The sequence below is a fragment of the Manis pentadactyla genome, chromosome 15, assembly GCF_030020395.1.
Source record: "Manis pentadactyla isolate mManPen7 chromosome 15, mManPen7.hap1, whole genome shotgun sequence".
Taxonomy (NCBI): Eukaryota; Metazoa; Chordata; class Mammalia; order Pholidota; family Manidae; genus Manis; species Manis pentadactyla.
Window position 1 is genome coordinate 5,037,962 of NC_080033.1, and position 13,433 is coordinate 5,051,394.

The 13,433-nt window shown below is 51.9% G+C and overlaps 1 protein-coding gene across 1 annotated transcript in view; it reads left to right on the forward strand.

Annotated features, from left to right (window-relative positions):
• Positions 1 to 13,433, forward strand: part of LOC118910393 (uncharacterized) — a 34,623-nt gene that overhangs the window by 6,906 nt on the left and 14,284 nt on the right. The window contains 6 exon segments of the mRNA XM_057493303.1: positions 1,185 to 1,364; positions 6,214 to 6,314; positions 6,425 to 6,591; positions 10,837 to 11,134; positions 12,985 to 13,135; positions 13,339 to 13,374. Coding sequence (XP_057349286.1) covers positions 1,185 to 1,364; positions 6,214 to 6,314; positions 6,425 to 6,591; positions 10,837 to 11,134; positions 12,985 to 13,135; positions 13,339 to 13,374 — 933 coding nt within the window.

The window sequence follows — 13,433 nt, forward strand, 5'->3', positions numbered from 1 at the left end:
ACTTATTGCATTTTCCATGTGGGCTAGTAATTCCCTAGTTTCTGTGTATAGATTAGGCCTCTCTGCTTAATTCTAGACCCACATATTTCATCACCTAATTGACATCTGCACTAGGATAAAAAACTGGCATCTCAAAATGAAGCTGTTTCACAATGAGGTCAGGAGGCCTCTCTTTCCACAGTTCTCTCTCTGACTTTCTTCATCTCAGTCACTGACAGCTCCATTCTACACGTTCAGGCAAATGACGTCACCTTTGCCCTTTCCCCTTTCTCATGCGGGTTCCAACAACGAAACCTATTGGCTCCATTTCCAAATGTATCCGGAAGTCAACTGCGGCTCACCATCTCCATTTGCCAACCGACATTGGTAAAAGCCACCGTTTCTCCCCTGGACTGCTGCAGTAACTTTTGATCTGGATTCCCTTTCTATTTGCCTGAAACCTACTCTAAATACAACAGCCAAATTGACTCTTATTACCTGCAAGACCCTGCATGGTCTGCACCTCCTATTAGTTCTCAGACCTCCTGTTTTCTGATCTCCTTTCTGTTCACTGCCACAGTCTCATGCGTTTCCTTTCTGTTCCTCTAATACACACAGCACTCTACTGATTCTCTCCTTAACTGACTTGCTTTACTTCTTTTCTCATACCCACGGAACTCTGTTTCAGTATTTTTAATAATTTAAAAATTGTTCTTTAAATTTCTATGTATTCAAGTCAATGTTAAATAATGATGATTATTTTCTGTATAGTGCTCTAGGTATTGAGGACTATTTATTTTCTTCCAAGTGTTCCTTTAGCGATATCCCATAAATTCTTAAATACAGTGTTTTTAATTCATTATATCTATTTTTAGATTTCCTAATACATTATTTTACATTTGCTCCATGAACCATGACTTATTAAAAAACATAGTATTAAAATTTACAGGTAGCATGAAATTTTATTTTCTGGTTATACTACTGTCATTTTTATTTATCTATGGTCATAGTATAGTTTCTATATTCTCTTGATATTAAAATTTTATCTTTAATCTAATATATGAACAATTTTTATTGTGCTCTAAAAGAAATTATAACATCAATTTTAGAGAAGTTTTATATAATATGCATATTGTATATTTATATATACTGTGTATATAAAATTTTATATTTATACAAGATATATACATATACACAAATACAAGAACATAAGCCCTCCAGGATCCTGGATGCACAGCGACCCCACAGTAGGCAGAATGAGGCCCTGTTCCCCGTGGGTCCCGTGACCCCCAGCCGCAGGTGGACGTTCAGATGCTACAGCTATTTCAGGAAGAGTCCCCAGGTGTGGTCGGAGCTCAGTGACCCCCTGGAGCTCCGGGTCTCAGGTGAGGGGCCCCTGTCCTGTCCTGTCTGAGCTGGGTCAGCTCTGGTCCCAATCCAGGAATGAATGAGGGGCTCAGGGGGTCCTCAGAGGAAGCCTAGCCCAGGAGGGATGGAAGAGAGGCATCCCCCTGGGTCCCTATCCTACAGTGTCAGCACAGATGGGGTGGGGACAGGTAGAGGGAGGTGGGGGTGACCCAGGAGGTCGTGAGCAGACACAGTGAGAAGTCAGGGTGCCCTGCTCACCCCTTAGAGTCCAGATCAGAAGGGGAGGCCCTGGGTGTGCAGCCCGACCTGACGCCGTCCTACAGAGAAGCAGCCATGGGTCCCTCCCTGCAGGGCTCCCTCTGCGCCCCTGGGCCTCCCAGCTCAGGGCTCCCCAGACCGAGGAGGGCCGGGCTGGCTCTCCAGGTAACCTCGCAACTTGTGTGATTTCTTTATGGTTTTTACTTAATTTTATTTTCAGTTACCTCACTTTATTTATTTTACATTTTTATTTGTTATAAAATTTATTTGTATTTTACCTTCATAAGATATCAGTTGGGCTCTTCCATTTAAGAAAACTTGAAGAGTAGTTAATGTGATATTATAGTAGTTACAGGTTTACGGTGTGGGGATTTGACATTCATGTGCATTATAAACGCTCACTTGCCACCGTCACCACACACAATGATTCCCGGATTACCGACCGTGTTCCCCATCCTGTACCTTTCATCCCCACGACTTACATATTTTATGACTGGAAGGTTCTCCCTCTTTATCCCCTGCATGTATTTCACCCGTCCCCACACCCTCCTCCCCTCTGGCGACCCCCCTATCGTTCTCTGTACGTGTAAGTCTGTTTAGGGCTTTCATTTGTTTTCTTATTAGTCTTGTGCTTTGATTCTACGTATTTGGGGTCAGTCCCACACACAGTGTTTTGATTATCACAGGCCTTTCGTAGCGTTTGTGCCAGGGAGGGTGGTCCCTCCAGCTCTGCTCCTCCTCCTCAGGATTGCTCTGCCCTGGGGGTGCTCTGTGGCTGCAAGCACAGTGGAAACTATGTGCCCCAGCTCCGTGTACAATGCCGTTGGAATCTGGGTAGGGATTGCACTGCGTGTGTAGATTGTGGAGTGGCGTGGCCATTTACAGTGTGTCATATATTGCATCTTACATATTTTATGTATCATATACAGAATCGTCTATATTAGGCTGAGGGTCGTTACATTTGAACACGTTCTGCAAGCACTACCCTGTTATTATTCACCCTCCTCTTTATCTATATGATGCCATGACTTACATCTTTTTATTTTCTTTTTCCCTTGCCTACTGTATGGAAGTGATTTTACTATTTCTTTGGAACTTCATCCTAGCTGGTACCTGATGGATCTGCGACCTTCCGTGCTCTTCCCACCAGCGATATTTTTCCCTTTTCTGATTTTCCTAGGTCTCCTTATGCCCCCCCGCATTAAACAGTCCATTTAACATCTCTGTAAGGACGGTGTAGCGGTGGTGAACCCCTCTAACTGTCACCTGTCTGGGAGACTCTCTCTCACTTTCCAATCTGAACGATGACCTTGTGGGCAGGGGAGTCCTGAATGTAGGTTTTGTCCTTCCAGCCCTGTGAGTGCATCAAGCCCCTCTGCCCTGGCTGTGGAGTTTCTGCTGATAATAAGCTGACAGCCTTATGGGGCTCCCCTGGCCCAGAACTGTCTCCTCTCCTTCTGGTGCTTTGAAAGTGCTTCTTTCATCCTTAATCTTTCCCTTTTTAGTTTTCTTGTGTCCTGGTGAGGATCCTTGGCTTCATCTTGTTTGGGGCTCTCTGTGCCTCCTGGACCTGGATGCCTGTTTCTCTCCCCAGGTTGGGGAGTTTTCAGGTATAACATCATCAAATACGTCCTCTGCCCTTTCTCTTCTCTTACCCATAATGCCGGTGTCAGTGTCCTTGCTGTGGTCCCATGGGTGTTCCTTACGTGCCCCTCAGGTTTTTGAATGCTTTTGTCCATTTGCTCTCCTGCCTGGGTGCCTCCCACTGCCCCATCTCCCAGAGAACTGCCCCGATCTTCTGCACCTTCCGACCTGCTGCGGGGTCCCTCCTCTGTGCTGTTCATTTCAGTTATATTCTTGAGCTCTGAGCGACTCACTTTTACATTTCTATCCCGTCCCTGAAATCTTGTCTGAGATCATCCACTCCTCTCCCCACCTTTGTGACCAGCACTTTGAGCTCATTATCAGGTAGATCGCTTATCTCCACCTCATTTAGCAGTTCTTCTAGCATTTTCTTCTCCTTTCACTTGGCCCGTGTTCCTCTGCCTCCTCATGCTGTCTGGCTCTCTGCATTTGTTTCCATGTATCAGGGAGGTGGGCAGTGTCACCCGGACTTCAGAGCAGTGGTCTGATGTGATAGGCATCCTGTGTTGCCCAGAAGGGCAATATCCCTGCCATGAGGACCAGGTGCCCCAGGGGGATCCCCTGCCAGGCTCTTTCCACCCTCCTGTGTGTCTGAGCCCTGACTCTGCGAGTGGGCTGGGGGGAGCCCGCCTCTCTGCCCGGCTGGTGGCACTGGCCGCCTGACCACTGCAGCTGCACTTTGAGGAGGGTTTCTTCCTGGCCAGGTGCCCGGGAGGCCTGGTTGGCTCTCCTACAGGTGTGCTGCTGAGTGGGGCCACCTCCTCCCCTCCTTGGGGCTGGGGATGCTCTGGGGGCTCCGTCAGGGTGGGGCTGGTCCCTGGGTGTGCCAGGGTGGGAGTCGCTTGTAGAGGTGCCTGCACAGGAGAAGGCTGGGGTGCAGGGAAGCCCGCGGGCTGAAGCCTGAAGTTGTAGGAGCTCATCTTCCCAGCGCCGCTCTCAAGGACCAGGCAAAGCGTTTCCTGGGCTTTATCCCTCTTCCCCCCTGTGCCTCCTTCCCTCCAGGTACTGGGCTGGGTTGGGCTTGGAGCCCAAGCAGCTCTGCCCCTTTTACACTGTCAGTGTGGCCTCCTCTGTGGCATCAGCTGGGGAACGTCCATTCTGCGGGACCTCAGGTCGTTTTCTGAATGAGTTTCTTGATGTGTGGTTGCTGCCTGCGTGTGTGCTGGGAGGGGGCTGTCACAGTGGCCTCCTGTTCTGCCATCTGCCCAGAACCCTCGGAAATCAATCACTTTCCAACTGATCACTGCTTTACTGATAACACTTAACCAACCACAGGAAACAAATTTCACTTGTCATTGTGCACCAAATTCACTGACATCAAATATCTCTTGATAATGACGACAATGTAAAATGCTAAATGTAACAGTGTCATTTTAAGGAAACATCCCCATGGTTAGCCCCAGTCACCCTGTGGCAAACACACTGGAAAATCTGTTTTCTGCAACAGCACTATGGACTTACCATTTCTCTTCATTTCTCTGTTTCAGCAGGGTTTTCTTAGGGAAAAAACTTCTTGAGAAACTAAATTGTGAATTTCTTTTCCAGACAATTGTATGCCTCCTGAATAATTACATTTTCTCTGATTTATAATCATGGTGAGATACATTTAGAAGTCTTTTGGTATCAAATACTAGGATGCTAACCCTACAGGGTTATGTCTGTCACTCATTCATAGTTTCTGAAAAGTATAAGCCTATTTCAGTGCTTCATATGGAGATCTGTAAGAAGATTGACCTCTAATATTTTTTTTATGTCAAAAGGGTAGAGTCAATTTGAAGGATTCCCTATATTTTTGTGCCCACCCAGTTTTACAACAGTACTGATTTTCTCTGTGCCTTAATGATTTGAAGATGAGAACTGCAACCTCCTCTTTCTGGACATTATATATGGGAAAGGTAGATAGTCTTTTAAGATATAAGACAAGCGATTAGTCTTTTCTCCTTGAATATGTGTGGCAGTTTCCAAAGTTTCATGGAGGGAGAAAGAGGTGAGGTGGAGGAGGAGGAGGAGGGTGGGCTCCCTCCTCTGTCCTGCGCCCCTTGCCTGACTCACGTGCCCCAAGCGCCCAGCGCCCAGCGCCCGCCTCTCCTCTGGCCCCTCCCTCCATCCCGCAGACACGACTTCCTTCCTTCCCCAAGAACATGCTTAGACCCGTCTGGGGACCCGCTCTTCCTGTAGCCTGCGATGTGCCTTGTCTGGGTCTTCATGCGACCCTCTCGGGCACCGTCTCTTATTCAGGAATCAGCTTAAATGTCATGTCAAGTGTGACTGTGTCTGTGGCACTGCTCACAACAGGCCTGCCTTGGTAGACGCACACAGGACCACACTCACAAAGCAGAAATTCACTTTGCACGCCCATCTGAATTAGTACCACCCTTCAGAAAATGCATATCTGTCTGTGTGTGTCCCCTGCGAGTAGGCCTGACTCTGTGAAGTATGATTTAATGGCAGAATAAGTAGATGGGCAACTCCAGGTGGTGATTAAAATGCAGCCCTGAGAGGGAGGAAACGGGGTGGGAGTGCAGTGGGGGTGACCCGGGGCAGAGCCTAACCCTCTGTACTCCTGCACTCAGGTGACCCCGAGGCCAGCCCCTCAGCCTAGGATCTGGGTCCCCAGCCGCTGAGTGAAGGGAAGTTCTCACATCCAGAAGAGAGAGCTCACATGGTGCCCGACCCAAGAATAAACAGGACAAGAGCTCAGTTATTTCCGTATCGAGACCGTTTTTCCCTTGAGGCCTGAGCTCTCGGGGCCACATCTGCTCCAAACAGACTCAGAAGCAAAGCATGAATTGGAAAGACAGGGAGACTGAAGGAACCCAATGGGAGCAGAGTGGGTCCTTCTGCAGCAGAGGGAGGGCTGGTCAGGTGGCTTGACGGGCATCTCACGAGAAATGGGGGGGTTGGAAGGCCACGGAGCTCAAGCTCCTCAACTCCTCATCCAGCCCCGCTTTTTACTGTCCTCAGGGGCAGCTGACCCCATCAGAACATCCCAGAACCAGTTGGCCCCCAAGAAAGGTGAACCGGAGCAATTCTCAGCCATGGGGCTGGGTCGAGGGTCCTATCCTGTCAGGGGAATGTGGGTACTCAGGGTATACATCCAGGATCCTGGGGTGATTGCGGTGGGCGCTGACCTCTGTAACCTCTTTTCCCACAATTCTCAGCCTCCCACCCCCAGGATTACACGGTGGGGAATCTCATCCGGATGGGCGTGGCTGGTGTGGTCCTGGTGGTCCTCGGGGTGCTGCTGTTCCAGGCTCGACACAGCCCTGTAAACCGCCAAGGTGCAGCCAGGAGGCCCATGCAGGAGAACAAGCCAAGGATCCCGGGGGCAGAGCCTGGGAAGTGACCTTGGGTGCCCCGGAGCTTCTGGAGAAGCGTCTGGGGCGCAGGCTGTGTGAGCCGTGTGCAGGCCACGGTGGGGCGGAGGAGGCGGTGCTCACGTGCAGGGACGATGCCTGGACTCCTCTGCCATTAAGCTGCAGGATGTTCCCTCCCGACCACAGCTGAGGGTCTTGACTGGCTCCTGTCTCTCCCCATTTCCGTGAAATCTGCTTATCCCCTGCATGCTGATTGGGTCGCCATCGCCAGACACATCTGCTCTGGTACGTGTTTGTGTGATAAATTTTTATTTATTGCTAGTTAATACATACCTTGAAGGACACCAAGGAATCTCCATCTCTCGACTGCAGAGCAGGCAATCTCTTTGAATAAATTGTCACAACAATAACAACAATCAAGCCTGATAAAGATAAATCCAAAGTGATGCCCTAACACCCTCTCTGGGCCCCACAAGCCTTCCACTTGTCATCAGATGCCGCTGTGCAGTCTGCTCAGAAATACCTCCTGGAGCCAAGACATCCTTTGAAGGGAGAGCTGGACTTGCCTGCTGTTAAAAATGCTGACTCATGGCATTTACCCATTTCTCTGGTGTATATGCTCCCTTCATGGTCAAGTTTAAGGTCCAGCGTGTGGCCCTGGTGCAGTCGGGAAGTGATGCACAGAATTGACTTTCACAAACCAGTAAAGCCAGAGGGGGACTCCTCTTGTTGCACTCTAAGAGCCCCAGCCTGTGCTGGAGTTTCCTTGCATTTGATGTGTGGGGCTCATCCCTACTCAGTGGTCTGGCACCGTTTCCCTGAATATCAATCGTGGGAGAGAGTAGTGGACACACAGAATTCCAATAGGCTCCCTGTAGGAGTGCTAATTACATGAATCAATTTAGAGAGAAGACTGACTAACCCAGTAAAGTAAGAGACACCCGGCGATGATCATAAGTATATAATTTAAAGGAAATGTGTGCATGTGCACCAGGACCCATTCACAAGAACACTGACAAGAGAGTTATTCATATTAGCCAAAACCATTTTAAGATTACATGCACCAAGAAGGAAAGAGAAAATTAGGTGTTTTGTGTAAAACTTTGTATATTGTACCTCAGTGAAAATTCCCAAACTCAACTTCCAAATGATCATGTATATCCATCTTCAAACGTGATAGGGAATGAAAGATCATAAAAACGATGTGTTTAGGATTATTCCAGTCACCTCAAGTTAAAGAGGAGACATCATGTATTACTCAGGCATTTATACCTGGGATAAACCCTACAATTAAAGGAAAGAAAGAATTCCTTGAAATCCATGGTGGCCGTTACCAGTGGATGTTTGGGATGGAGACCACAGAATCTTCTAGAAGACTGGCAGTGTTTTCCTCACTTGTACCAGATGACTCAGAAGTCCACTTGCCATTACTGGTCGATTAGAGATTCCTGTTCTGTGACCGTCTCTGCTTTGCAGACGGCTAATGAGGAGGGGTTGAAGCAGGTGGCAGAGGCCACACCCTCCACTAGACACTAATTTCAACAATGTGGCTGTTGATCTGTTACAGCAAATACTTCACAAGTTGGCACTGGGATTTTCTCAAAACATGACCCCCACCTGCCTCATCAGCCTCTCGAGAGTCGAATCAGATAAGGAGCCCCCTTCCAGGGTAGAAACCAGGCGTCCGAACAAAATACCTTGCCCACAACCAGATAAAATGCAGTTAAGACTTTAAAGTGAGTTCCAGAGCCCACAGCCTGAGTATCTGAACTGGGGTTGAGCCACCAATATGGGTTCAGGGGGGCTTTCAGAGCCCGGGTTCAAGCCCATCAGGTGGTGGTTATAGGCCACACCTTGGAGTCAGGTCCACAACAGAGCTACACTCAGGATGTCCGGTCTTTTCCTTGGACCACGAGAACAGCAGAGCCCTGACCGAGCGGGAGCCCAGGGGGATCGCTCTGCTCAGCACCCACGAGGCGGCTGTGCAGGGAGCCCTGGGCAACGTGGCTCTTGCACACTGCGGGGCAGACCAACATTTTCCGAGTGCTTCCTGTGTGCAGGGCCTGCACACACCACAACACTGAGTTTCACCACATTACCCTTAGGTGGGGGCATCTCCTCCTTTGTAAACATAATCTCAGCTCATGAAGTAATTGGCCTAAAGCATGCTGGATTAGGGCGACCCTCTTTCTCTACACATGGATGGTTAAATGCCCATTGCCGTGGAAATAAGGCCAGCAAATCTGGGGTCTCAGGGCAGGGACAGCCCTGGATGAGTGGGTCTCCATTCAGGGACCCACTTTCTTCTCTTCTCCAGAAAGAAGGTTTGTAAGGAAACAAACTACTATTTCGGGAGTATCAATTACCAAGATCTGTCACTGGGGGTTTCCTTCTCCTGGAAACTGCTCATAACCAATGTCATCTCTACTTTACATGACACACCACAGCTAAGGGATCCTGTGTCTGCTCTTCAGGGTCAAGCCTCCAGTTTGTTTCCATCTGGGAACGACATCAAGAGAACCCTGACCCAGGGGCCGGCACCCCCTGTACACAGCCGCCTCCCATGTAATTGCAGAGATGGGGTGAGGCAGGGACCAGGATGATGCTGGGAGGGAGGGTCCTGCCAGCTGCTCAGCAACACTTGGGCAGGACCGGGTTGGGAGGCAGGGAGGAGGGGCCGGCAGTTTCTTGGAGACAGATCGATTTTCAACAAGGGTGCCAAGACACACCACAGGGAATGAGTTGTCTTATCAACGAGTGGTGTTAGGAAAACTGGATATCTGGGTGCAAAAGAATGAAGTTGAACCCTTGCATATACCATAGAAAAAAAGTGGCCCCAAATAGGTCACTGTAAGAGCTAATGTTCTAAGCATCTTGGAGGAAAACATGGAGTAAATCTTCAAGACCCTGGACTTGTCAGTCGTTCCTTGTATATGACACCAAAAGAACAAAAAACAACATACAAACTAAATAAATCAAGCTTTATCAGAATTTAAAATTAATGTTCATCGAAGGACACCATCAAGAGAGTAAAGAGACAACCTACAGAACTGGAAAAAAATATTTGCAAGTCATGTATCTAGTAAGGGTCAAGAATGCAAAGTTAGAAAGAACATCTCTATCCCAACACAGAAGACAAGCAACCCACTTTAAAAATGGTCAAATGGCTTGAATAGACATTTCTAGAAAGAGGATCTACAAATAGACAGCCTAAGGAAAAATGCTCCAGTCAGGAGCCTTTAGGGAAACGCTAATAAAGCAACTGGAGCTACCCCTTCTCACTCGTTGTTTGGCCTCAGTGTGAAAACAAAAGTATGGCCAGGACTTGGAGAAACTGGACCATACATACACTGCTGCAGGGACTGTGAAGTGGGTCAAGCATTTTGACAGTTCCTTTAAATGTTAAACTAGAGTGGCCACATGACCTAGAAATTCCATCTCCAGGTCTTCGTTTCAGCTATTCCAGATGAACCTACGTTCTAGAGATCTGCCTTTCAAGGGTGCGCCTCCAGTTAACAATAGAGTGCTGCTGTGCTGGTAAAATTTGTAAAGAGCATAGTCGCATGTAATTGTTCTGACTGCAGTGAATAGAAAACAGAAAGAATTGAATACAGGTATTCCCACAAACACTTGTGCACGCGTGTTCATAGAAGCACGCTTCACAACAGACAGAAGGTGTCAACAACCCAGGGTCCACCAGCTGAAGGACATCTCCATAACCTTGGAATTGTATTCAGCCTTAAAAGGAAAGAAGTACTGATACCTGCTACCATGGGGATGTAGGACAAAAACATATGAGTGAATAAGCCAGGGGAAAGGAGTCAGACCCAAGCGGTCACATGTTGTAGGATTCCGTGACGTGGAACAGACAGAAGAAGGAAACCCACTGAGGAGAAACCAGACTTGTGTTTGCCAGAGGCTGAGCTGGAGGAGGGAATGGAGGCTGACTGCCTCGTGTTGGTTTGGGGGAGTAAGTCTCTTAGGACTAGTTACAGGTGGTGGTGGCAACTTTGTGAATTGACTGAATTTCAGGGAATTCTATACGTGAACATGGTCAGTGTTGTGTGAACTCACATCAATCAAATGAAAATCAAGTAAAAATGTCATGCCTCCCTATGGATCCCTTACACCTTAAGGAGTTGCACGGCGTTCCTACCAAGTTTATCCAAGGAGAGACTCTCCCCAGGTCAGAATGCCAAGAGCCAGAGGGCTTGGAGACGATCCCACTGGTGGCCCCTTGACTCTTGAGCTTGGTGGAGGTGGAATCCAGGATGAGCATCCTGTACCTGGGGCCCTTCCTGCATCCTGTACCCGGGGTCCTTCCTGCATCCTGTGCCCGTGGTCCTTCCTACATCCTGTACCCGTGGTCCTTCCTGCATCCTGTACCCGGGGCCCTTCCTGCATCCTGTGCCCGTGGCCCTTCCTGCATCCTGTACCCGTGGCCCTTCCTGCATCCTGTACCCGTGGTCCTTCCTGCATCCTGTACCCGGGGCCCTTCCTGCATCCTGTACCCGGGGCCCTTCCTGCATCCTGTACCCGTGCTCATCTGCCATTCGGCCAAGGAGAAGGTATGGCTTCTGACGTCCCTTGTTGGCAGGGACAGCAGGTGTAGGACTTCCAAGTAGCCCTTCTTACCAAAGGGCTCCTATACCACATGTCTTATCTGATCACAGAGATTTCTCCAGCCTGAGACCTCTCCGTGTCTCAGGAACTACTGACACTCGTGACAGACCAGTGAGGCCCGTAACTGTGAGGCTGTTAACATTCTCCTACAAGGGCAAAAGTGAGAGAGCGCATGTTACTTGCCCAAAGTAGACGGTCAATAAGGGCTTCCTCTGAGCACTGTCTCCAGCCCCTGCTGTGGTCCAGGCCTCGGAGGGACAGAGGTGGTGAGGAGGCGCAGGGCACGCGGAGGCCGCGTGGACAGCTGTGGGGACAGCTGCGGCTGTTGTGGAAACGGGCAAGTCAGAGGAAGTGCCGGGAGGAACAGAAGCACAAACCCAGGCCGGGAGGGAGGGGCGGCCCCCCGGCGAGTCAGAACAGGGCGTGAACACCCCCGCCCCAGTCCCCTTCCGCCCAGGGGCCACCGTCCTGTGACGGCCCCGGGCAGGGCAGGGACTGGGGGGCCCGTGCTCTCCCGTCTCACCCACCCACACAAACCCAGCGGTCCCTCCTCCAGGACCCCGACGGCCCCCACGGGGCTCGGGGCAGCCTCCCGCCGCCCGCCGCCTTCCCGCCCCTTCCCAGGCCCTCTCTCCCTGCGGCCCGGGCTCGCCCGTCAGGGTCCCCGGCCCGCACAGACCCCTCCGCAGGCCCCCGCCTTCCTCCCCTGACACCCCAGGGCTCCGCCCGACAGTTGGGGAGACCAGGCGGGGCCGAACTCTCCGGCCCAGCAAAGCCGGCTCCTCCCCGCAAACCAACCCCCCCCCCCAAGTCGACCGCCTCCTCCCCGGACACACGCGCGCCCTGCGTTGCACGCACACGTGTGTCTCCCCGAGCGGCTCCTGACCGGCTGGGCACACAGGCTCCCTGCAGACGTCCTGGACCGCGGCGGCTGCAGGGGCTCAGCTGCAGGGGCGCTTCCCGCCTCCTCCCGCTCGCCGGGGAACGTGCTCGCGGTCTCGGGACGGTGGCGGGGCTGCCAGAGAAACCAGCACGGCCACGGAGAGCAGGGCTCCTCACGAGCGGTGGGGAGGCCGGAGGCGACCGGTTCCTCACGAGTGCGGACCCCCCACGCTCCACCCTGCAGGGTAGCGGCTTTCCCACACGGCCACCTGCTCACACGCCCCTGGACTGACAACAGTCCTGTTGCCTGAAAGATGAGACCCAAGGACCCCTGCAGGGGCGCAGACCCTCTGAGACTCACGGGTCTCAGGGGAGATCACACCCCTGCTGGCCGAGGACTGCGTCCCTCACCGCACCCAGACGGACCCCCGTCCTGTCCTGGCCTCTCCTTCTCCAGAAGGTTCCCACTCTCCCGTGTCTACGGCTGCTCGATGTCCACCTGCCATTGAGTCCCTCTGTCCCCTGTGCTCCCTTCTCTGCCGCGCACCACCCACGCAGCCAAAGCGTCACTGTCCCCATGTGTGTGTTCTCTGTGGTCACCGACCAGCCCCCGTGCACCCTGGGAAGGGACTGGTCACCTTCACCAATGAATCGCATGCCCGGACAGGGTCACTACTCAATAGACGTTGGCTCATTGCCTGGATGGTGGAAGGAAGGAAGCACAGGTGCATTTACAGAGCCTCAGGAGGGGAAGTGACTTGCTCAAGGTCACACGGGCTCTGGAGTCACCAGTGGAGCAGAAGTCGGGCTGGTCTCCCTGCCCTCTGCGGATGATGGAGCTTGTGGGGTCTGGAGACCCAGTTCTGCTCTGAAGGGTCCCAGAGCCTGCTATGGCCTCGGCCCCATCCTTCAGGGAGCAAGCGGGGCGCTGGGGGCTGTTCCCTCCAGAGAGGCCCCTGGAGAGGAACCCAAGACGAGGCACAGGGAGTTGTCCTTGTCAGCACGCCCCGTGGACATGGGGGGCAGCGCCTCAACCACGACCCTCGCTGCCCTTCTCTGCCTCGGTGAGCTACAGGGGGACAGAGGAGGGATGGGGCCGCCCTGCCCTCCCAGGCCGGGGCCTGACCCCCCGGGGCACGGGGGCTCAGTGGGGCAGGACCTCTGGGGGGTGGGGAGAGCGCGCTCAGCCCCAGAAGGGACCCCAGCGCTCAGGGCCCAGCCAGGCTGAGCTTCCGGTTGGGCCGCTCAGAGGGGGGCTCTCTTCCAGGGCTGTGTCGGGGCCCCCGGGACCGCGTGCAGGCGGGTGAGTCCTCCCCGGGCCTCCCGCTTCACGGCCCCTGGGCAACTGGGAGCACAGGGGCT